At 39.7% G+C, this 22,884-nt stretch overlaps 1 protein-coding gene across 1 annotated transcript in view; it reads left to right on the forward strand.

Moving 5' to 3' along the window:
• Window positions 1-22,884, forward strand: part of DGKQ (diacylglycerol kinase theta) — a 94,343-nt gene that overhangs the window by 26,775 nt on the left and 44,684 nt on the right. The window contains exons 3-7 of the mRNA XM_081943028.1: window positions 12,763-12,862; window positions 13,926-14,011; window positions 15,013-15,138; window positions 17,909-18,062; window positions 20,685-20,753. Of these exons, the coding sequence (XP_081799154.1) occupies window positions 12,763-12,862; window positions 13,926-14,011; window positions 15,013-15,138; window positions 17,909-18,062; window positions 20,685-20,753 (535 nt within the window). The remainder of the gene's footprint in view (window positions 1-12,762; window positions 12,863-13,925; window positions 14,012-15,012; window positions 15,139-17,908; window positions 18,063-20,684; window positions 20,754-22,884) is intronic.

The following is a 22,884-nucleotide window of genomic DNA, read 5'->3' on the forward strand; positions in this document are numbered from 1 at the left end:
TGAATGCAGTATTCCAAGTGTGGCCTTACCAAGGCATTATAAAGTGGTATTAACACTTCACGTGATCTTGATTCTATCCCTCTGTTGATGCAGCCTAGAACTGTGTTGGCTTTTTTGGCAGCTGCTGCACACTGCTGGCTCATATTTAAATGGTTGTCCACTAGGACTCCAAGATCCCTTTCACAGTTACTACTGTTGAGCAAGGTATCACCTATACCAGTGGTGGGCAACCTTTTTTTTCAACTGAGCCAAATCTCGCCAAAACCACGATTGAAATTTATTTTGAGAGCCACATTTTTAAAACCGAAAATACATAGGATGGTACACTGTTTTTAGTTTCAATAAACTCTGGCATTTGAAGCACGCAAGTCTTAAAGCTGTCAAGTTACAAGCTCCTTGCATCCCTAACCCTTTAGGAAAAAAACCCCAAGGGGTCTTCAAACCTGACAGCTTTAAGACTTGTGGACTTCAACTCCCAGAATTCCTCCTCCAGTCATGTTGGCTCAGGAACTCTGGCATTGAAGCATGCAAGTCTTAAAGCTGTCAAGTTGCAAGACCCTTGCACCCCTAACCCTTTAGAAAAAAAAACCCAGGGTCTTCAAACCTGACAGCTTGAAGACTTGTGGACTTCAACTCCCAGAATTCTGAGAATTGAAGTCCACCAAGGGCATCAATCATATGCAAAATTGGCTCTTAATACTGGTGGACTTCAACTCCCAGAATTCTGAGAATTGAAGTCCACCAGTCTTAAAACAGCCACCTTTGCAGACCTCTGTGTTAGCCCAAAGCCTGGTGCTGGGCGGGCCTTGCTCCCCCATTGGTGGAGCCCCAAGAAGCGAGAAGGGAGAAAAAGAGACGGAGGCCAAGGAGCTTTCCCCCCGCCCCCTCCCAGCAAAAATCTAACCGGGGAGCCAGGCGGGCAGTAGCAAATTAGCCGATCACACCGCGTGGGCAGTAGCAAATTACGCGGCGTGATCGGCTAATTTGCTACTGCCCGCCTGGCTCCCCGGTTAGATTTTTGCTGGGAGGGGGCGGGGGGAAGCTCCTTAGCCTCCGTTTCTTTTTCTGCCTCCTCGCTTCTCGTCCCCGCCCGACTTCAGGATCCTCCCTAATCATTGTGGGTCGAAAAGAAAAAAGGGAAAGGGGGGCTTGTTTTGAAGTGCCCGAGAGGAGGGAGGGGAGCGGGCCCCCGGCACACAGAAGAGCCGCATTAAAGTGAATAAAGAGCCGCATGTGGCTCGCGAGCCGCGGCTTGCCGACCACTGACCTATACTGTACCTGTGCATTTTGTTTTTGTTGCCTAAATGTAGAACCTTACTATTTTCACCATTGAATTTCATTTTATTAGATAATGCCCAATGTTCAAGTTATGTATCTCAACAACTATGCAACTATTTAATAATGTGTTGCATTACTGGAATATTTTTGTGTTCAGTTATTTATGCAAATAGAATATTATTCTATGCTAATATGAGGCTGTGTTTCTCAGCCTGTATCTACAACTTTGACCTGTATCTAGCATTGCTACCTGGGAAATTCTGGGAATTGAATTCTATATATCTTGAACTTGCTAAGGTAGAGAAACTCCCTTGAGGAATCTGCTCTAGTTTTCAGTATTGTATGATCTAAAGGTCCACAATGAATGTTTATGCTGATTTGTATACTGTTTTCATGATCTATTATCCATAAAATGTTCATATAACTGAAGTATATTTGTTTAGCAGATGGTCAGTTTGAAAAAAATTATATCAATGCCTTTTTGCTAAAGTCTAAGGCCTTGGATAACAATAATGTTTTGTTAAGGAGGGTTTTTTCTCTCTCAAATATGAGAAGAAAGCATAATTATTTTTTAGCCTTATTTAGAGTAAGAAGAGATGTTTTAATGCTTGAGTGGACATTCCCCTTCTTTGCACCACCTTCGTTGGTATTCAGTACAGGTAGTCCTCAACTTACAACAGTTCATTTAGTGACCATTCTAAGTGAATATACCGAAAAAGTGACTTATGACCATTTTTCACACTTACAACCATTGTAGCATCCCCATGGTCACATGATTAAAATTCAGATGCTTGGCAATGGGTTCATATTTATGATGGTTGCAGTGTCCCGGGGTCATGTGATCATCTTTTGCGATCTTCTGACAAGCAAAGTCAATGGGGAAGCCAGATTCATTTAACAGCCCTGTTACTAACTGCAGTGATTCACTTAACAACTGTGGCAAGAAAAGTTATAAAATAGGACAAACACACTTAACAAATGTTTCCCTTAGCAACATGAATGAGGAGAAATTTCCTGACAGTGAGAACAATTAATCAGTGGAACAGCTTGCCTCCAGAAGTTGTGAATGCCCCAACACTGGAAGTCTTTAAGAAGATGTTGGATAGCTATTTGTCTGAAACGGTATAGGGTTTCCTGCCTAGGCAGGGGGTTGGACTAGAAGACCTCCAAGGTCCCTTCCAACTCTAGTATTGTATTGTATTGTATTGTATTGTATTGTATTGTATTGTATTGTATTGTATTGAATCAGTTGTCGCTGAAAGTCAAGGACTACCTGTATATAGCTGCACTTGAGCTTTTGTGTTAGGTTTCTATTTTTATTTTCCAACATTTCTGGAAAAGAGAATTTGACAGGAACCTTCCCTATTTGCTCTACCGGGCAAGACAAAACAAAACAAAAAAGAGCTATTGAGTGGTTATTGAAAGTTCTGAGTTTTGCCATTGAATTAGCATGTTTAGTAAAACATGGGGGTTTAGCTGGGGCAACTAAACTATTACTATTACGGGTATTACTACAATGTTTGGTTTAGCCACCCTTCATTTACTCTTGAAAAAAAATGAGACAGCAATCAGCTGAGGGGCTTTGGGTAGATCTTTCTACTGCTGGTCGTAGTTTTCATCTGCCTATCAGAAACTGGTCACTCCAGTTGTGGGGCCCATTTCCAATTCTTGTTTTTCCTTGGCCATATGCTTTCTGTGGCAAGTTTGATTTGTCTTAACAAAGCTCTTGTTCTTATTGGAAGATGGGTGACATTTTTGTAGCAGCTTAGTGGTACCGCTGGGAGTAGATGAACACATTGAATAGGGAGTTTTGGTCTTTTAAAACTTTGTTTCTTCCTTTGCTAGAGATCAGGTTTTTATGTACACTTAGTCCCCAGAGTGGCCAATTTAATTCTTCAGGTTTCTTAGGAGTGCATTGATTTACTCTATCCAAGATACGAATTTAGGTGCACTAGGCTGAACCATTTCAATGGGATGACTCTTCTCTTTGGGATTGGCTCTTTGATGTTGAACGGTATCACCAAGGTTATAATGTATTAGGAAATCCTGTCCGTGACAAGTGTGCTAGACATTGATATTATCCTCACCCAGTGTGTGTTTGTGTATGACTTCTGCAGAAGGATGACTAAAATGATTTATTTGTCTCTTAAAGGCCAACATTCCTACATGGGTTTATGATGCTGAAGGTCACTTGGTTTCTTAAGCGATGTCTTATCCAGTGTAAAGAAAGCAACTATTAGTAATCATTGAATTCATGCTTGTAGTTACAAATTAATATTCTAAATAAAATGTTAGTAAGTACTGTAGACAGACAGACAGACAGACAGACACAAATGAATGAATGACATAATGGCAAGAATTCTATCTCTGCTTTTATCTGTTGCTTGGTTATATCCTCCTGTTGAAATGTTGTGGGCTTTTGGTTCCAAAATCAAAGTATATCCTTTATACTTTGTTATAGGACAAAGGAAGCTTTCAGTAATGTTTAAGGTAAAGGTAAAGGTTCCTCTCACACATATGTGCTAGTCGTTCCTGACTGTAGGGGGCAGTGCTCATTTCTGTTTCAAAGCTGAGGAGCCAGCACTATCTGAAGACATCTCTGTGGTCATGTGGCCGGCATGACTAAATGCCGAAGGCCCTCGGAGCACTGTTACCTTCCTACCAAAGATGGTTCCTATTTTTCTACTTGCATTTTTTTATATGCTTTCGAACTGCTAGGTTGGCAGAAGCTGGGACAAGTAACGGGAGCTCATTCTGTTACGCATCGTTAGGGATTCAAACCCCCGAACTGCTGATCTTTCTGATCAACAAGCTCAACATCTTAACCACTGAGCCACCGTGCCCCTTTATATTTCTATTTTGAATAGGATAACACATGGATTTGCTTAACTATTCCAAATTTATATTATCCCTATATATAATGTCTTACAATCAAATTAACGGAAGCTGGTTTTTAATTGCCAGAGAGATAAAATGTGCTATAATGGTCTTTCTAAAAAATAATTGGTTAAGAGGTACATGTTTACATTAGGTCCCATTCCTCATCGAAAAATAATATTTATGTTAACTCCATTTATGGATTAATATGGTATTTTATTTCACTAGTTTGCAGCTGCTTTTACTAGTCTCCAGTGTTGATTGTTTACAATGAAATTATAGAGCATGAAATAATCCTTTTTGAAGCCAGAATTACATTTCTAAGGATTCTGACCTCAAATAGATTTATGTGTTTTTATTGATATTAGACATGTTCCCTGTTTTAAGAGTCTTTTAAGATAATGCTAGTGTGCATTCACTGGAGAAGAGCCTAATGCTGGGAAAGATTGAAGGCAAAAGAAGACGAGGACGACAGAGAATGAGTTGGCTGGATGGAGTCACCAAAGCAGTAGGCATGAGCTTAAATGGACTTCAGAGGATGGTAGAGGACAGGAAGGCCTGGAGGAACGTTGTACATGGAGTCACGATGGGTCAGACACGACTTCGCAACTAACAACAACAACAACAATGTGTGCCTTCTTTCTTGTTAGTAATTGTATGAGGCTTGTTGAAATTATGCTCTAGATCTTGGGTAGTTCTTTGTGCACTGGATTAATATGTAGTTTTTGTGCAGATAAGTCTTAGGTCAAATTAAGCCATTCCTTGTTCTGAGTAAAGAGTTTAGTACGAACTAGCTTCCTGCTGACTTTAGCTAGGAGCCCTTACATACATATATATGCGTCTTTGTGTTTGCGTGTGCATTTCAGTCATGCGTGTCATTGTTTAAGCTGTCAGCATAATGAGAATTTGAAAAGCAAGGGAACCCCCTACAAAAATAGAAACAGGAAGTTTAACTGCTGAAGATAGCTGAAAATAGAACAGGCATCTTTGTCCACCCAAACAGCTGTTAACGCTTCCATTTTCTAGAGTTAAAGCACATTATTGTTTTTGCTTTGTGGACTTTTTAAAAACGCCTTTTCTATGAAAGCTAATAACTCTTTTGAACAGAGTGTGTCAGGCATATATATTTTCATTTTTCTCTATGCTATTTCTGATTTAACATAAGGCCAACATTCAGTTTTGCATACTATATCCTTGGCTTAAGGATATAATGGAAAGATCTACGGTATGAAAATTGTAGAGCACATATAAGTATAGTGGCCCTGTATTTGTGAACCATTGTTTGCAGGATGGTAAATAAACACTTGGGGCAAGGTAGTGTATATCCTGGGAGTGTACAAGACAACATTTCAGTTTTATATTTTAACAATATAACAGAATTGGAAGGGATTATGCAGATCTTCTAGTCCAGTGTTTCTCAAACTTGGCGACTTTAAGTCCTGTGGACTTCAACTCCCAGAATCCCCCAGCCAGCATAGCTGGCTGGGGAATTCTGGGAGTTGAAGTCCACAGGACTTAAAGTCGCCAAGTTTGAGAAACACTGTTCTAGCCCAACCCCCTGCTCAAGCAGGACACCCAAGGTTCGTGATGACAAACCTATGGCAAACGTGCCAGAGCTGGCATGTAGAGCCCTCTCTGTGAGCACGCGCACCGTTGCCAGCTGGTCTTCTGGTCTCTGATCTTCGTGGGTGCCAAACTGCCTCAAAACGGCCGGAATAGCAGCATAACAATGACCAAAACCCAGGCATGTGCGTGCCAGCCAGCTGGTTTTCGGGTTTTGGGGGCTCTGGCACGCGCACAAGCGCACATGCACACATTCTGGTTTGGGCTCTCGGTGCTGAAAAGATTCACCATCACTGCCCTATACCATTCTCGATAAATGTCTGCCCAATCTCTTCTTAAAAACCTCCAGTGATGAAGCACTCACAACTTCTGAAGGCAAGCTGTTCCACTGGTTAATTGTTCTCACAGTTAGGAAGTTTCTTCTAATTCCAGGTTGCTTCTCTCCTTGATTTCCATCCATTCCTTCTTGTCCTGCTTTCCATCCAGTTTCCATCCATTGCTTCTTGTCCTGCTTTCTGGTGCTTTGGAAAATAAGCTCTCCTTTGTGGAAACCCCTCAAATATTGGAACACTGCTATCATGTCACGCTTAGTCTTCTTTTCACTAGACTAGACACATCCAAAGCCTGCAACAACTCTTTATATACTTTAACCTCCAGTCCCTTAATTATCTTTGTTGCTCTTCTCTGCACTCTTTGTAAACACCTTTTTTATGTTGTGGCAACCAAAACTGGATGCAATATTCCAAATGTGGTCTTACCAAGGCATTATAAAGTGGTACTAACATTTCAAATGATCTTGATTAGTATTAGTATCATAAATGTATTTGATGAACATGGTGTAAGTTGAGAATATTTCATACTTTAGGCAACAGCAAGCCCACGGTAGCTGAATATCCTTGTCACACCCACAAATGATATTTTCTTGTGTTAAAATCCTACTTAATTAGATATGGCTTCTGTATTATGCTCATCTGGTATATAGCATGTTGCTAAGATCATTCTCCTTTCAGAGCTTTAGTTACGTGAACGTTGAATTTTTTTGCTTCAAATGTTGATGAACTGTAAACCTTTGTATCATTTTACAGAGGCTAATTTTAATGGTAATTTTTGGAAACAAGCCATCTTGGCTTGTCCAACTTCAATATGGATTGAAATTGTTTTGCTTTCAATAACCAAATGAAAGATGGATGGCATTTTGATGGTTTGAGTGATCAAATAAACTACTTAATTAAAATGGGAGTGAAAGCTTTAAAGTTCTTCTAGCTTATGTTCTCTTGATTATTTAAGGACTTTGGGATAATGCGGTAAAATGCCAATATTAAGTACATGTGTGAGGATGTGATTCAGTGTATTAAAGGCAATTACATGGCTTTAATGCAAAGGCAAGGATGAGATTACATTATCTTATCTTTGCAAAGTGATCTTAATGGATTATAAAGACTCTGTTCTAGAAAGAGGTTTCAGTAATAAAAGAGAACCAAAATTGATATTGCTTGTAGAATTAAAGCAGCTACTTGTCTATAGTGATGATTAAGTACAAGAATAATTGAGGCTTTATGGAGTGAAGGAAGTAAGATTAATCTGAGGGATGAATTTGGCAGAGGGGGTGAAGAAGGGATTAAATGAAGCTGTTAAAACTGGATCCTTCTACTCATTTTCTGAGAATGTGTGGTGATATGCATATCTTAATGCAGAGCTATTTTCATTCACAAGAAAGAGAGTCAACGGAAGGCTCTGATGATTGCCATCTTGGAGAGAAAGGAACCTACTCAATAGTAATTGCATCATCTGATTGCGTAAAATAGGGAGAATATTCCTTTTGCAATGCTTGTGCAACAGAGAGACTTTTTATACGTGGGTTATTAGGTCAGGCACAGCTGGCACTATCCCATCCTTATCTTCAATGATGGAAATATGCTGCTTGGGAATGGGACACTGCCTTTCTTTCTCAGCTGTATTTTTCTTTGCTGCCCTTTTGCCTTTCTGGAGTGCACAACTACATCCTTCAACTGCGACTTCATTTATGTATCTCCTTAAAGGGAGATTTCTTTCTTGACAGGGTGGTGTAAGGAGGCTCCTAATTTTTTTCTGATTTTTAAAAAAAGAATGCGTTAATAAAACATCGCTCTTGCACCTCAACACAAGTCCGATGTTTTAAAAAAAACTTTTTGTATTACCAGCAAGCTCAGCCTTCTTTTCTTGTTTCACCTGAAGGGAATTAGACAGGGCCCATCAAATAATGTGAGGCTGCAAAATTCATAAGCCTTTTGGCCACAGTCTAGTGAATGAGGATGATGGATCTTAGGCTTTCAATACAATACAATACAATAGTAGTAGAGTTGGAAGGGACCTTGGAGGTCTTCTAGTCCAACCCCCTGCCTAGGCAGGAAACCCTATACCATTTCAGGCAAATGGCTATCCAACATCTTCTTAAAGACTTCCAGTGTTGGGGCATTCACAACTTCTGGAGGCAAGCTGTTCCACTGATTAATTGTTCTAACTGTCAGGAAATTTCTCCTCAGTTCTAAGTTGCTTCTCTCCTTGATTAGTTTCACCCATTGCTTCTTGTTCTACCCTCAGGTGCTTTGGAAAATAGTTTGACTCCCTCTTCTTTGTGGCAACCCCTGAGATATTGGAACACTGCTATCATGTCTCCCCTAGTCCTTCTTTCTCTTAAGCTAAACATACCCAGTTCCTGCAACCGTTCTTCATATGTTTTAGTCTCCAGTCCCCTAATCATCTTTGTTGCTCTTCTCTGCACTCTTTCTAGAGTCTCCACATCTTTTCTACATCGTGGCGACCAGAACTGAATGCAGTATTCCAAGTGTGGCCTTACCAAGGCATTATAAAGTGGTATTAACACTTCACGTGATCTTGATTCTATCCCTCTGTTTATACAGCCTAGAACTGTGTTGGCTTTTTTGGCAGCTGCTGCACACTGCTGGCTCATATTTAAATGGTTGTCCACTAGGACTCCAAGATCCCTCTCACAGTTACTACTATTGAGCAAGGTACCACCTATACTGTACCTGTGCATTCCGTTTTTGTTGCCTAAATGTAGAACCTTACTCTTTTCACCATTGAATTTCATTTTATTAGATAGTGCCCAATGTTCAAGTTTGTCAAGATCCTTCTGTATCTTAAGCCTATCTTCTGGAGTGTTGGCTATTCCTGCCAGCTTGGTGTCATCCTGGAATTCCTGGAAATGGGATAGCTCTTACAGAATAATTGTAGGTGTATAGATCTGATATGATTCCTCCCCCTTGGTGAAAGGTTACCAGTTATTGATTTACTCGTTCATTTATCAAAGAAAAAGAAGTTCCAGATTTCAGCAGTAGAACTATGGCTCCATTGTGCATTTGTTATCACCACTCTCTTTATATCAATAATACAACACGCAGCTCCATTCAGTTGCTAGGACTCCACCCCGATGCAAAAGATTGCAGGGTTGTTAAAAGAAGGAAAAATAGATTAAGCGAGAACACATTCTGATGGCCCTGCAGTTCTTTCCAATGCAGGGAAGTGGGAAATATGAAATTGGTCTGTCCCGAGCGTCTGATAACCCTAATTGGTTTCCAGAAGGAACCTTGGTTGTTCTTGAAGATCTGTTGAATGGTCCAAACTAGTTAGTGGCTGCCTGGAATGAGAGGGCATTGGTAAAAAAAGAACCCTTTTCATGACTTCAAGAAGTTTGATTGAACTCGCGAGAAGCGTTTTTTTTTACCAGCCGCTTCCCTGAGCACAATGGCCAGGAACGCGACGGAGCTGGAAAGGTAAAAGGTGCGCCTCGCTTCTCACTTGCCTCAGAAAATAATAAGCTCTCTCCTATAATAAGCCCAAGGCCATATTTCGTGGGACAAAAGAAAATAAGACCTTCTTTGTGTTGGAAAGAGCAGCAAAATATCAGTATTTCTTTGCCCTTATTGTGTCCACAAATATCTACCTGGTGGTCTTTTTTCAAGTGATCTGACTCTTCCTGGTAGGAGGTAGCTGTTATGTCTACCTACAAGCTCACTGAGGAATTGGCAAGGTATCTGAAAGCCAATTAGATTTGTACCACGTTAAACTTCTTGGTCTTCAAGCAGTCCTGTGGAGGTGACTTGGTTATTAGGGAGCAGTTTTGTTCCTGTTGAACCTGATAAAGTGGTCAAGATTTGTGCAACTGTTAGCTTTGCCATCTTTGTTTAAAATCCATATTCCATGAGGTTGGCTAAGGCTTCCAGGAGGTAACATTGGGTCTTGGCAGTGATAAAGTGTGGTCCTGCCATCTCTAGAGGAAGCAGTGGGCTGCCTGTTCCTCAAACAACCATCTTCTCCCTCAAACGACAATTGTCCAGGATCATCTGATGATCTTGGACAATTGTCATCCAATTTCCAACTTTCCCTTTTTGGGGAAGTTGATGGAGAAGTTGATTGTACAGCAGCTTCAGAGAATTGCAGAAGCAGATTCTCTGGATGTCTTCCAGTCAAGATTCAGGCTGAGGTATGGGACTGAGGACACATTATTTGCACTCTAGGATGATCTCTGATGGGAGCGGGAATGGTGTTGTGTGTGTGTGTTCTTATTTTGGCCCTCCCAGCTACTTTTGATACTACAAGTAATCATAGACTTGTGGCCACAATTGAGCCCAGAGGTAAGTGACAAATTTGTTAAGTGGATTTTGCCCCATTTTACGACTTTTCTTGTTACATTTGTTAAGTGAATGACTACAATTATTAAATTAGTAACACAGTTGTTAAGTGAATCCGGATTCCCCATTGACTTTGCTTTCTTGGTGATGCCCCCCCTCCTTTGGAACAGCTTGTCTCTGGATATCTGAGCTACCCACTCCCTGTTACATTTTCAAAATTATGGAATCTTGAAGAAACAGTTCTTCAAGAAGGCATTTAGAACTGATTGAAAAACATTTTTTCCCCTTAGTGGTCAGGATTGATGGTGATTTGTTATTCTTCTTCCAGTTTTACCTCTATTGTACGTAATGCCTTGTAAGCAGTTTAGAGTCCTGGGGAATGGAGAGGTGTGTAAATTGAAGCAATAAAGAAATAAATGAACCACTAATATAGCTTTTTCTGATTCTTAATGCACAGAAGAGGCTCAGTAAATTGTTTTACCACCTATTTTCATTCAGTTGCTTTCACCCTTGTCCTATATTTCAGCTGCCGGGCTCTAGATCGCAATGGTAGACAGAAAATACTTCTCATTTACTGTATCAAATCAAACCGTTGTCATTGGTCTTTTTGCTCTGTGGCATTCGGTGAATAATTTGAATTGCATCCCCCGAATGTTTTCTCTACGCCATATAATTCCTTTATTTAATGTACGGTACATTGACCATCAGAAAGAATAAGTACCCTTTGCTTGCCATTGGCCTGCTGTTACTTTGTTTTGTGATGTTTTAGTTAATTTTTGATAGTTTGATGAACTATGTGAAAAAGAAATGTTTAGTAGGTAGGAAGCTGCCCTTAATGATAAGATTGGCATTTCCTAAAGCAGTTTGCATTCCTCTCTCCTTATGGTATATATAGTTGCTTCATACATTAGACAATTTCTATGACTCACTGATTGACCTTAGGCCTCACCAACCTCACAAAACATTATGCAAGTAACAGTGGGTACTAAAACTGTGTGGGCTATTTTGTACAGCTTGGAGGAAAGCAGAATGCAATTCTAATAAGGGAAGAAATCAGTACATAGCCCGTCATCTCAAAATATACCAAGTGCCAACACTAGTAATGTCGTTATTAAATATTTATAAAGGCTGTATAGCAAATCTACAAATGCTGTCTTCAACATACAATCTTATTCCAGAATGTTCTACTTTAAAATCCAGGAATAAAAAAAATATTTATTTATGTATTAAATTTCTACATTATCCATCTCACCTCAAGTGACTGCCAAATTAGCTGGTTTAAAAGCAAAATTAAGGTGAACATAGGATTATGTTGATCAGTGGTTGGGTTCAAATGTTTTTACTACCAGTTCTGTGGGTGAGGCTTGGTGGGTGTGGCATGGCTTGGTGGGCGTGGCAGGGGAAAAATTCTGTAAAATCTCCATTCCCTCCCCACTCCAGGGAAAGGTTACTGCAAAATCCTCATTTCCTCCCGATCAGCTGGGACTCGGGAGGCAGAGGAGGCGGGCCAGAGGTGATATTTATCGGTTTGCCGAACTACTCAAAATTTCCTCTACTGGTTCTCCAGAACTGGTCAGAACCTGCTGAATACCACTTCTGATGTTGACCCAAGTCAAGAAATTGGAAATTAAAACAGATGCCTCAATTATAGATATATCTCATTACATTAATAATATCATGCAAAATTTTGACTTAAGGCAACTTGGTAACATTTTTCAGCCAAGGATAAATTTACATTTTGAGAGTAAGTGATGAGTACATACACAAAATGGCAGGGATATCTCCCAATTTTCAGTATAATTGCCATTGCGGACAGTCAGAAAACACATGAGAAGTCAAATCAGTCCAGAAAGAATCCCACTTGCATAAAACCTTTGCGGAGAAGGTTGTATAAGATCTCCACCCGGTGAATGATTGTGGGGTATTTATTTGCCAAAGCAGTAACCTCAGTTTCTAAAATCCCTGGCTATGGAATTTGATTGAATTTGAGGTTGCCTTAATTCTGGACTTTTTCTACTGAATTTCCTTAATTTTTGTCAAGGGATTTATCAGTATTGATTTATAGTTCCAAGTTTCTTACTTGGTTTCTGATCAATCAGCTTGTGTGATAAATAGGATTTGTTAATGATGCATAGTTCATATTTTTAATGTTTCCAACAATAAACATAATCATGTTTCTTAATGAGAAGAAATTAATATAGTAATTGGTTGGTTATATGTCCTCAAGTTGATATTGGCTGTTAGCAACCACATAGATTTTTGTTCTCCTTCTGAATGTTGTGGTTATATGCTGATGGAAAAATGGAGCCTTGGCTTCTGATTGGGCATTAACCAAATGCATAGCAATTAAAATGTAAGTGCAACATAAACCACTGTGCAATATGTAGTTAATTCATACCTTTTCCCCCTGCAGGTTCCAGTTGCACATTGTTTAGGACCCATAGGACATTACAAGAGAAAATTCTGTTCTGTGTGCAGAAAGCAGTTGGAAAGTCCAGCATTTCGCTGTGAAGGTAAACTCCAAAGAGATTGGATTATGCTACTAGTCAGCATAGCGTAATTTCACTGTTAATTCCTTTTCCCCTGATTTTGATCTATGTTTATCTATGAAAAGAAAATGTATGAGTGTTTTTTTTAATCTTTAAAGAAAGTCCAAAGACTTACTGGAAAAAAAATTCAAAGGAAAACCTGTATTCTCCTTTGCATTGGAATTGTGTCTGTCAATGAAACATATTCCTTTGTGTTTCATGGCATTCACCACTGAACGGAGAACTTATGCTTGTTGTGTATAAGAATTAAAATTAGAATACTTATGATTAGACAGACAAGGAATTTGTCTCTGATACAGAAGTTTTCATTGTACATGCAAAGCAACAGATTCTTCTTCTTCTTCTCCTTCTCCTTCTCCTTCTCCTTCTCCTTCTCCTTCTCCTTCTCCTTCTCCTTCTCCTTCTCCTTCTCCTTCTCCTTCTCCTTCTTCTTCTTCTTCCTCCTCCTCCTCCTCCTCCTCTTCCTCTTCCTCTTCTTCCTCCTCTCCCCTCCTCCTCCTCCTCTCTCCTCCTTCTCTTCTTCCCCAATAGGGGAGGAGTAAAGAAGATAATAAGAAGGATAAATGATAATAATACAGTCATACTACATTGGTAAATATACTATACATCAGTGTCCCCCAACCTTTTAGGTACTAGGGACTGGTTTTGTAGAGAGAGGTTCTTCTGCAGACTAGAAGGGGTGTGGTTTCCCATGCTGCTTGCATTTGCTAATGGCGGCTTCACCGGTTTATGGCATGCCACGGACTGGTGCCGGGCCACGGACTGGTGCTGGTCCATGGATCAGGGGTTAGGGACCTCTGCTGTACATATATGTTAGACAGCGCTGTGAAATTTAGGTGTTTAGCAGATCACCTAATTTAAATAACTTTTAAATTTGTATTCAGAATACTGTACTTACAAATTCTATAACGATAAACCAGTTGTAATAGTTTTTTAAGGGTTATCCTGGAAAAAAGTAAATCTAGAGATGCACGTGGGTAAACAGACGCAGAGGAAAGTTAATTTTGCTTTTTCCCATTTATTTCAGTGTGTGAGATATATGTACACACAGACTGTGCCCCCTTTGCTTGCAGTGATTGCCGTGAGTGCCATCAAGACGGTCATCAAAATCATGTGAGTGTACTTTTAGCTAGTTACACTTTTATCAAAACATTAAATGTTGTCCACAGTACGCAGCGTTAGAAGGAAAACTAAAACAAGAACAAAAATAAAACAGAAAAAAATGAAAAATTGCCTTTGACTGTGTCTGCCTCTGTGTGTATATGAGTGACTTTTACATACTGTACCTATACATATACATAAATATTAAACACTGTTGTAAAATATCATTAGTATGATTGATTAAGGGTGACGGGTTTCAATAAATTTCCAAAGTTCTTTGTTGTTGGATTACTTTTTCAGTTAAATAAATTCCCCACACCTTTAAATATTGCTGATCAAATGAAAAATGTATCCTAGCTTTTCAGTGTTTTTCAGTAATAATTTGGTAGATAATGACAACAATTAATTTGAATCCAGAGTCATGCAAATGTGATGGGCTGTATACAAATTTAGAAAGAGCACGTTTGGGACAATAGTTTAGTGTGTGTGTGTGTATGTGTGTGTGTTACACACACACATATATGAATTTGTTTGTTTGTATGTATATATGTAAAAACTATAAGGTGGTCCTCAACTTACAACCACTCATGAACTGAAAAAAGTAATGTATGACCCTTTTTCACACTTATGACAATTACAGCATCCCCATGGTCACATGAGCAAAATTCAAACGTTTGGCAACTGACACATATTTGTGACGGTTACAGTATCTTTGGATGTGATCACCTGAAACCTTCTGATGAGCAAAGTTAATGGGGAAAGTTGAATTTGCTTAACGGCCGTGTTACTAACTTAACAACTGCAGTGATTCACTTAACTGTGGCAAGAAAGGTCATAAAATGGAACAAAACCTCTGCTTTCCTCTGGGTTACTTTTTATAAATATTTCCCAGTATGGTCTGTTGGGTAGTTTTTGGATACTTTCTCATCCAAGTACCCAAGTTTGACCATATTAGAGCAAAACATTATCATGCCCTCTTAACGTAATTATTGTGATTCTGCTTCTCTTTATAGGATATGTACCATCATCACTGGAGGGAGGGAAACCTTCCACCAGGCTCACGTTGCAAAGTTTGTAAAAAAACCTGTGGCTCTTCTGACGTGCTCTCGGGCATGAGATGTGAATGGTGTGGCATCCTGGTAAGTATATTAAGGCTTAGGCAGGTCTCCAATGAAGCAAAGACTAAATTTATTCCAAGGAAAGAAAGTTGTTCTTCAAAAGATATTTACCATAAGTGTGCGGAAAAAAACCACAATATCGAAATGTACATGAAACCACACAACATTTACTCTGGGAAATGTCCTTTGTGGTGGTCCCCGAAAATAAGCCCACCTCCAACTATTTAAGTGCATGCGCAACCAGTCCCCGCCATTACCACTGTACCACCTACCGGTACAGCTTGCAGGGCAAAAAGAGGGCTCGCCGCAAAAACAGCAGCAGGCGAAGCAAAGTGCTTCCACCCCCCGCCCTTCCCTCCCGCGCAAAAACATTTAGAGATTAAATGTTTAGCCTTCAAAGCAGAACATTTATTCCTTCTGAATAGCAGCATTAAATAGAAAACTGGAGTATGGTTTGAGGGAGAGAAATAACCCGTGATTGTTTCCACCATTAAAGCCTAGCAAGCAGAAGTGGGGATGGTCAAAAAAAAAAATCAAGACCACAAAGATGTGACTGAACCTGATTCAGTCTGCCTGTTTTTCATGGCCGCCATCTTGGCCCTTTTGCCCACACTCTGTGGATATCTCTGTAGCTGAGAGAAAAGTACACGAGGAAGTTTTGGCAAGGTTTCAGCATACAGATAGTCCTCGTTTAATAACCACTTATTCAACAACTGTCCAAACTTAGAAAAGCACTGAAGGAGTATTACTTATGACCAGTCCGTAAAGTTCTGGCTCTTTCAGTGTCCCATTGTCATGGGTCTGTGATCAGGTCACACAACAACCAGCCTGGATTTCCATGTTCAGATCATCGTGGTTTGCAGCCTTCCCGGGTGGCTCCCCGCAAGCAAAATCAGTAGGGAGTTGGAAATCCTCATTTAATGACCTGCAGTAATTCACCTAACAATGGTAACGGGGGCTTGCCAGAACTGCTGTTGCTTAGCATTCTAGATGTATGATTTTGCATTGCGTAGCAACAGAAAGTCCAGCCCCAATTATCATCATTAAGTGAGGGCATAAGGTGTGCCTTATCCCTTTTCCCTTTTACTATTAAAAGCAGGCTATTAAAGTTTCACCTGAATTAAACTTGAAAGTTATTTTTTTCCCTATTGTGCTGTCAGAACTTGAAACCATCCAGGCACATAAAATATATTTGGCGCTGTGGCGGTCAAGGAAGACATGTGGTTAATCTTTTACCTTAATTAGCAAACAAGATAGAAAACATTCAGCAATCCAAAATTCCTGGATGTTCTGTTGGCTACTTATTAAATCAAATAAGCTTCAGAATTATTAGCATGGTGTGTGTGTGTTACAGATGGTAACATTTCTGTTAGTTACATATACATGGGAAGGAGGGAGCCAGTTTGGTCTAGCGCAGGGGTCGGCAAACTTAAACACTCAAAGAGCCATTTGGACCCGTTTCCCGCAGAAAAGAAAACACCAGGAGCCACAAAGGTCCTAACCAGAAGCCCCCCTGTTCAATTCTGGAGCTGACCGGAAGTTCAGTTCCCCCACCATAGAGTCTCCTCCTAGTGCGGCATACTTTTTCCTCTACCTGTCATAACCGAAAGCCCTATCAATTGTGAAGACAACTGGAAAACCCTCCCCTTGCCATAGAGTCTTCTCCTGGCGCACTGTGCTTCTCCCCCCCGCCCCCCTGGAAGCTCCTCTCAAAATTGTGGCGCCGACTGGTGACAGAGCCGCAGCAGAGGGAGGAAAGAGCCACATGCGGCTTCTGAGCTGCAGTTTGCTGACCCCTGGTCTAGTGGTTAAGGCACCAGGCTAGAAACCAGAAGACTGTGAGTTCAAGTCTGGCCTTAGCCATGAAAGCTAACTGGGTGACTTGGGCCAGTCGTTTTCTCCCAGTTTAACTCACATCACTGGGTTGTTGTGGGGAAGATAGGAGGAAAAAGGAGCAGTAGATATGATCACCACCCTGGGTTGTTTATAAAAACAATAAAGGAGAGATATTAATTAAATAAAGTTTAAAGAATAAAAATAAATAAAAAAGACTAAAAGAGTTAGTTTGGTGTAATGGATAAAGCAGTAGGCTAAAGACTAGGGAACTGAATTCTAATCATGCCTTAGGCACAAAGCTGGCTGGGTGACTTTGGGCCAGTCACTCCCTCTCAGCCATCGGAAGAAAGCACTTCAAAAAAGACCTGTAGGGACTTGTACAATTGTTACCAGGAATCAAGACTGACTTGGAAACAGACGTGCATAAAAGAAGTCTGATATCTTGTAGTAGAACCATAGAGTAAGAGTAAACTTAAAAAAAAAACAGATAAATGTTAGCTGTTATTTCTGATGCTATCAGTACTTATTTTATAAAAGAACGGAAACATTCTTGTGTTCAAACGATTTCCTCATTCTTTGTAAGGGAAATCTGATTATCCTAAGTATGAACTTTCTTCCTCCCTTAAAACAGTTTGTAGTTCCAAGTATATAGGCACTCAAATTATAATCAAAGTTCACCTATGGATTTGTATTTGTGAGAAATTAATAGTGTCTGCAGTTACAGCTAAAAGAATGCTGAATCATATAGCACTGAAAATATAAGTATTCTCACCTCTGAGCTGCATAACAGCTTTTTTGCGGGGGAAAACCATTGTTTGTCAAAACTCCCACCATTTCTATGTTTTATCACTGCCACTGTAGAATATCACAAACTACAGAAGACGAAATGCAATGTTGCAATCTCTTGGCTATACCAACAGAGCTTCTTGAGAATTTGATATTGTGTTTTCTGTAGGCTCATGCCGCTTGCTGTGTGATTGTGCCTCCTGAGTGTACTTTTGGAAGATTAAGGAACATGATTCTTCCCCCCAGTTGTGTGCGATTATTTTGTCGGAACTTCAGTAAAATGCACTGTTTCCGAATATCAGAAAGCATACAAGCCGAGCCAGGTAAAGTTCAGAAATTATATTAAGCTGTTCAGAATCATGATAAACTGTTTCATTGTTGTTTTCTCACGCTCTCTCTCTCTTTCTCTCTCTGTCTTTCTCTTGTATTCACATTATTATGAGTTATTGTTAAATAACATTTTGACTTGGTTTGGTCTGCTACAGGTAGTCTTTGTTTAGTGACCATAATTCGGACTGGCAACTCAGTCATTAAGCAAAGCAGTCGCAAAGTGGAACCGTTACTGTTTTTATGATCTTACTTCAGATTTCCTTTGCTTTGTAGGCGTGCTAAAGCAGTAAATGTGGTCGCTGGTTACTTTTTCATCACCTTTGCAACTGCAAACAGCTGTTGTAACTGCTGACCATGGTAGTTACAAAACAAGGACTACCTATAATATGTTATCATCAATGTGTAAATAGCTATTCTGGCAAGTGATTTGAGGATTATGTTTCTTCCAAGGGTTAGAAACTTTGACAGGTTTGTAGGTTTCAAAAAAATATGAGATGAAATGGCTTACCCAGTTCAAAATATCAGGAAACTGTGGTTTGGGGGGGGGGGTTGTTTTGAACTCACTAAATATAAGAAAACGCTTAAACCCTTTACTGGAAAAGGATGGTGGTGACAGCAAACTAAACTAATATTTTGGCAAAGTAGTAAGCCATTATAAAATTTAAATTCTTAGCTTATCAAAAATTGTATAGTACAGCCTTCTTTCCCTGAGGTCTTACACATAGATTGAAACTATAGTTTCCACAATTCTAAGCCAACACGCCAATTACAAATTTGTGGTGGAAAAAAAGAGGCCATCATAGAGCACAACATGGGATAGATTTGGTGATCAGACAAATATGCAAACTTTTTTTTAATCCTGTGATTTATTTTGCTTGGGTTATCCCGGGAAAAAAAACATAGTTTGGAGTCTAAAGCAATATTTTGCTGCCCTCTACAGTACATTTTTGACCAATATTTTCATTTTCAGGAAAATTTATTTATTTTATTTAGCAAATTTATATAGCTGCCAATATCAGAAACCTGTCTTTGGATGGCATATTTAAACACTCCACCCCATTCAATTGTGTCTAATTCTCAGAGACTTCCTGGAAAGGTCCCTGCAAGGTTTTTCAGAAGTGGTTTGTCATTGCCTCCTCCTTAGGGTTGTGACAGAGTGGCTGGCCCAACCCCACCAGCTATCTTTATACTCAAAGCCAAAAACTCCCAGTCTCCCAGTTTCTAGCCTGATGCCTTAATCACTACAGCAAACTGGCATGCCAATTAAATTTAATTGTTTAATTAAAACAAACATAAATAAAAAGCCAAGATACGTTCTTTTTAGATTTTTGGTAACTTTTTTCTTGGGTTGTCATCCACCTATTTGTATTCTTTAAGCTACAAAGTAAGCATTTCCCAACATATTACAGATTTACCAACCACCTGTTGTCTTTTACCACCAACCAATTGTCATCACTATTTAAATCCATCTAGGTTGCCAACGAGTGGTGGGATTCAAATAATTTAACAACCGGTTCTCTGCCCTAAGGACCAACTGGGTAGGTGGGGCTTGGTGGTCATGTGACTGGGTGGGCGTGGCCAACTCAACATCACTCATGTCAATGGGCGCTTCGCCTTAGCTGTTACAATGTAATAAGGGTTAACTGGAAAGACAGTTTCTGTAAGCAGGGCAATAAAGATGAGGCTAGAAACAACACCAGAGTGTTTATTCCTAAGGATTAGCCCTGTAAAGTGAAAAAACAAAACAAAATGAGATTTCTTCCAAAAACCAGTTCTCCAAACTGCTTAGAAAGTTAACTGGTTCTCCCGAATGTATGAGAACTGGGTGAATCCCACCACTGTTGCCAACCATTGCATCTTAATTCCTGTTTTCTCCCAATTCTTCTTCCTAGAATCCCCAGAATTTAACATGCCTCCTCTGAGTGTGTTATAGCCCTATGGGAAACACTATTCTATGAGGAGCTAAACCAATTGATAGTCTGAGCTCTGTCCATCAGCTAAGAGAAGAATGGCAGAACCTGGGGATGGAATCAAAAGAGGAATAAGCCTAGCCACAAATAGACCAAGTCCGACCTCTCTTAATCCCATTGACCCTTTTTTAGGATGAAAGTAGAACGAAAGTAGGTTCTTATACTTAAGCATGAGCAGTAAAAAAAATCAGTTTAATTGGAACTTCATGTGTGATCTGGGCCTTTTGCACCTGACACCAGCTGCCTAACCAAAAACATGTATTTTAAGTTTCTCCATGGATTCAGGGACCCCAATAGGAAGCCGAATATAGGTTGTTGCAGTGTCATTTTCTTCTTCATAAAAATAATACATAAAATGTAATAAATTTGTGCCAGGTTTTTTGATGCAGGAGCAGAATGTTCCAGGGTTAATGAAGTTTGCACATCTCTGCTATGAAACAGTTTCATTGTGGCTATAGGGATTTTTAATCCCCCAAGGGCATAAATGTCATTAGAATCCTGATTCAACACTCTTCAATATGTGATGGATTATGTCAATGTAAGAAGAGAAATATTGGGAGCCTGTTTCTTCGGAATACTGTAGTAGCCTTAAAACGATACATCATTCTCCACATAAAATGCCTTTCCCAATTTTTCTTTCGACAGATGATGACGATGATGTCGATAGTTCAACACAATCATCATTAAAAGAATCCCAGGTTTCAGCAGATTCGAGTAAGTGGCATTTGATATTAAGTGCATATCCTCTCCAGAGCTCAAAGGTTTATACACAGATAATCTGCAGTTTTTTATTGTGCAAAATGTTCCGTCCAAAAGATTGTCGAGAAGTTGGTGTAGAGCAAGGATGTCAAACTTGTGGGCCGGATGTGTCACGCTTTGGTCACACCCACCTCCGCTTTAGTGAAGGGGGGAAAAAGGTGCGATACGTCACATGATGACAATGTGATCAATGGTGGGTTCTGGGCGGTACAGCCCGATATGGATGAAGTGGTGGCCGCTGAGAGCAGCAGCCACCATGCCAGAACGGTGTTTTGGTGGGCTCACCCACCCGTCTGCGTTCTTACCTCTTTTTGAGGGAAACAGGTCAATTGCACACTCATGCACAGTGTACTGCGCTTGTGCGACCTCGCCGAGCAGCTGGGGCGTTGCAGGGCAGTCACATGTGCATGCATGCACAGCGTACATGCCCAAGGTGGACATCTGGCCCCGTTGCAGCGTACCGTTGCGACGGGATCCGGAACCCACCACTGAATGTGATGCTGTGAGTTTGACACCCCTGGTGTAGAGATTCAAGAAGATGATCTTGCAGAAATATGCAGGAACCCTCCTTACCTGAGCAAAAAGGGATGAAGCACCCTTTAAAATCCAAACAAAGATATAGCATTTGGAAGTTGTTCAGGGAGATGCCTCCTTGATTCACTGAAGTATAAGAAGGAGAAAGAACAACACAGTCTGACTTGTTAGACTTTGTTTATAGCCAGTCTTAATGAACATTTTAGCCTTTTTTGGAGATTATTTTCTCATATGGCCTACCAGCTCAGCTGACAGCTAGCCAGCTCCTGTTGTAATTGACAATATTGTTATTAAACAATGATTAATTCAAGCTGTTTGTGTAATTCAGCCCTTTAAAGTGTCTGCAAGGCAGCTTCTTTGAAATATTACGGTAGCTTTTTATTATTGAATATTTAAAAATATGTAACATAAGGTTAAAGCTGCTAAATTAATCAAATATCATAACTATAAAATGACATTTGAAAAGAAATCCGTTGCTCTCTCTATTGGATTAAATATTTGTATTCATTGTGGTTAATTGTTTATACACTAGTTTCAATGTGATTTAAAAAGCAGAATTTAATTTTTTTTACATAAAAGAATCCTCAAGATATTACAGATCTCATTGCCTTTTCTCCTTTAGATTATAATGTGAATTTCAATCTTTTCAGCTACATTTTCCCATTGTTCCAACAATGTATGTACCAAATTCTCAGCCGATTTTATCCTATACCTTTCATGTGTTCATTTTCCATTTCAAATTTCAGCACGAGTGCATTCATTTTGGCAATTATATGTATCATCATTTGTACATTACAAATTCTGTCTTTTATTGTTCAGTTCCAAACGTCCTGTTATCTACCTTAAATCTTTCTCTTAACTAACTAGGAAATGCTTTTATTTGCTGTACTTTTCAATCATGAGGTCTCCAAGAATTGTTTAAAATGCTTTCATTAAGGAAGCTTTGATTTAAGGAACAGGGATCACTTTTTCCTTTCTCCAATAGCCTTCCTATTGATTTAAGAATCTTTTCATGCACTAGATACAGAGATAGTCCTCTGAAGCTTTTCATGCTAAAGATAAAATATTTGAAGGTTCATCTTGTCTTCCCACATTAGAATATTTGGTGTTTTCCATTCTAAACAACTATCCCTCCTCCGCATGAAATATTTTATGCTAGGGCACGGGAGATGCCATGTGTTTCCATGGATTCTGAAGCACCGCTTGAAGTTAAATCCAAAATATTCCATGTAGGATCCATGGTCCTATTTTCTACCATGTTTTCTCTACCATGAAGTCTGATTGAATTCAATAGGTGTTCCTGAATAAGGGTGTATGAAAATCTAATGATTTTCTTTCTAATTACATAAACCTCTGGATTTTGGACAGTTCTTTCTTCTCCTGAAATCAACTGTAGATTTTTTGGCTGAAGTACAAATCTAATGGGACATAGTGGCTCAGTGGCTAAGACGCTGAGCTTGTAGATCAGAAAGGTCAGCAGTTCAGCGGTTTGAATCTCTAGCGCCACGTAACGGAGTGAACTCCCATTACTTATCCCAGCTTCTGCCAACCT

This window comes from Natrix helvetica (assembly GCF_964273705.1).
Source record: "Natrix helvetica genome assembly, chromosome: 2".
NCBI lineage: Eukaryota > Metazoa > Chordata > Lepidosauria > Squamata > Natricidae > Natrix > Natrix helvetica.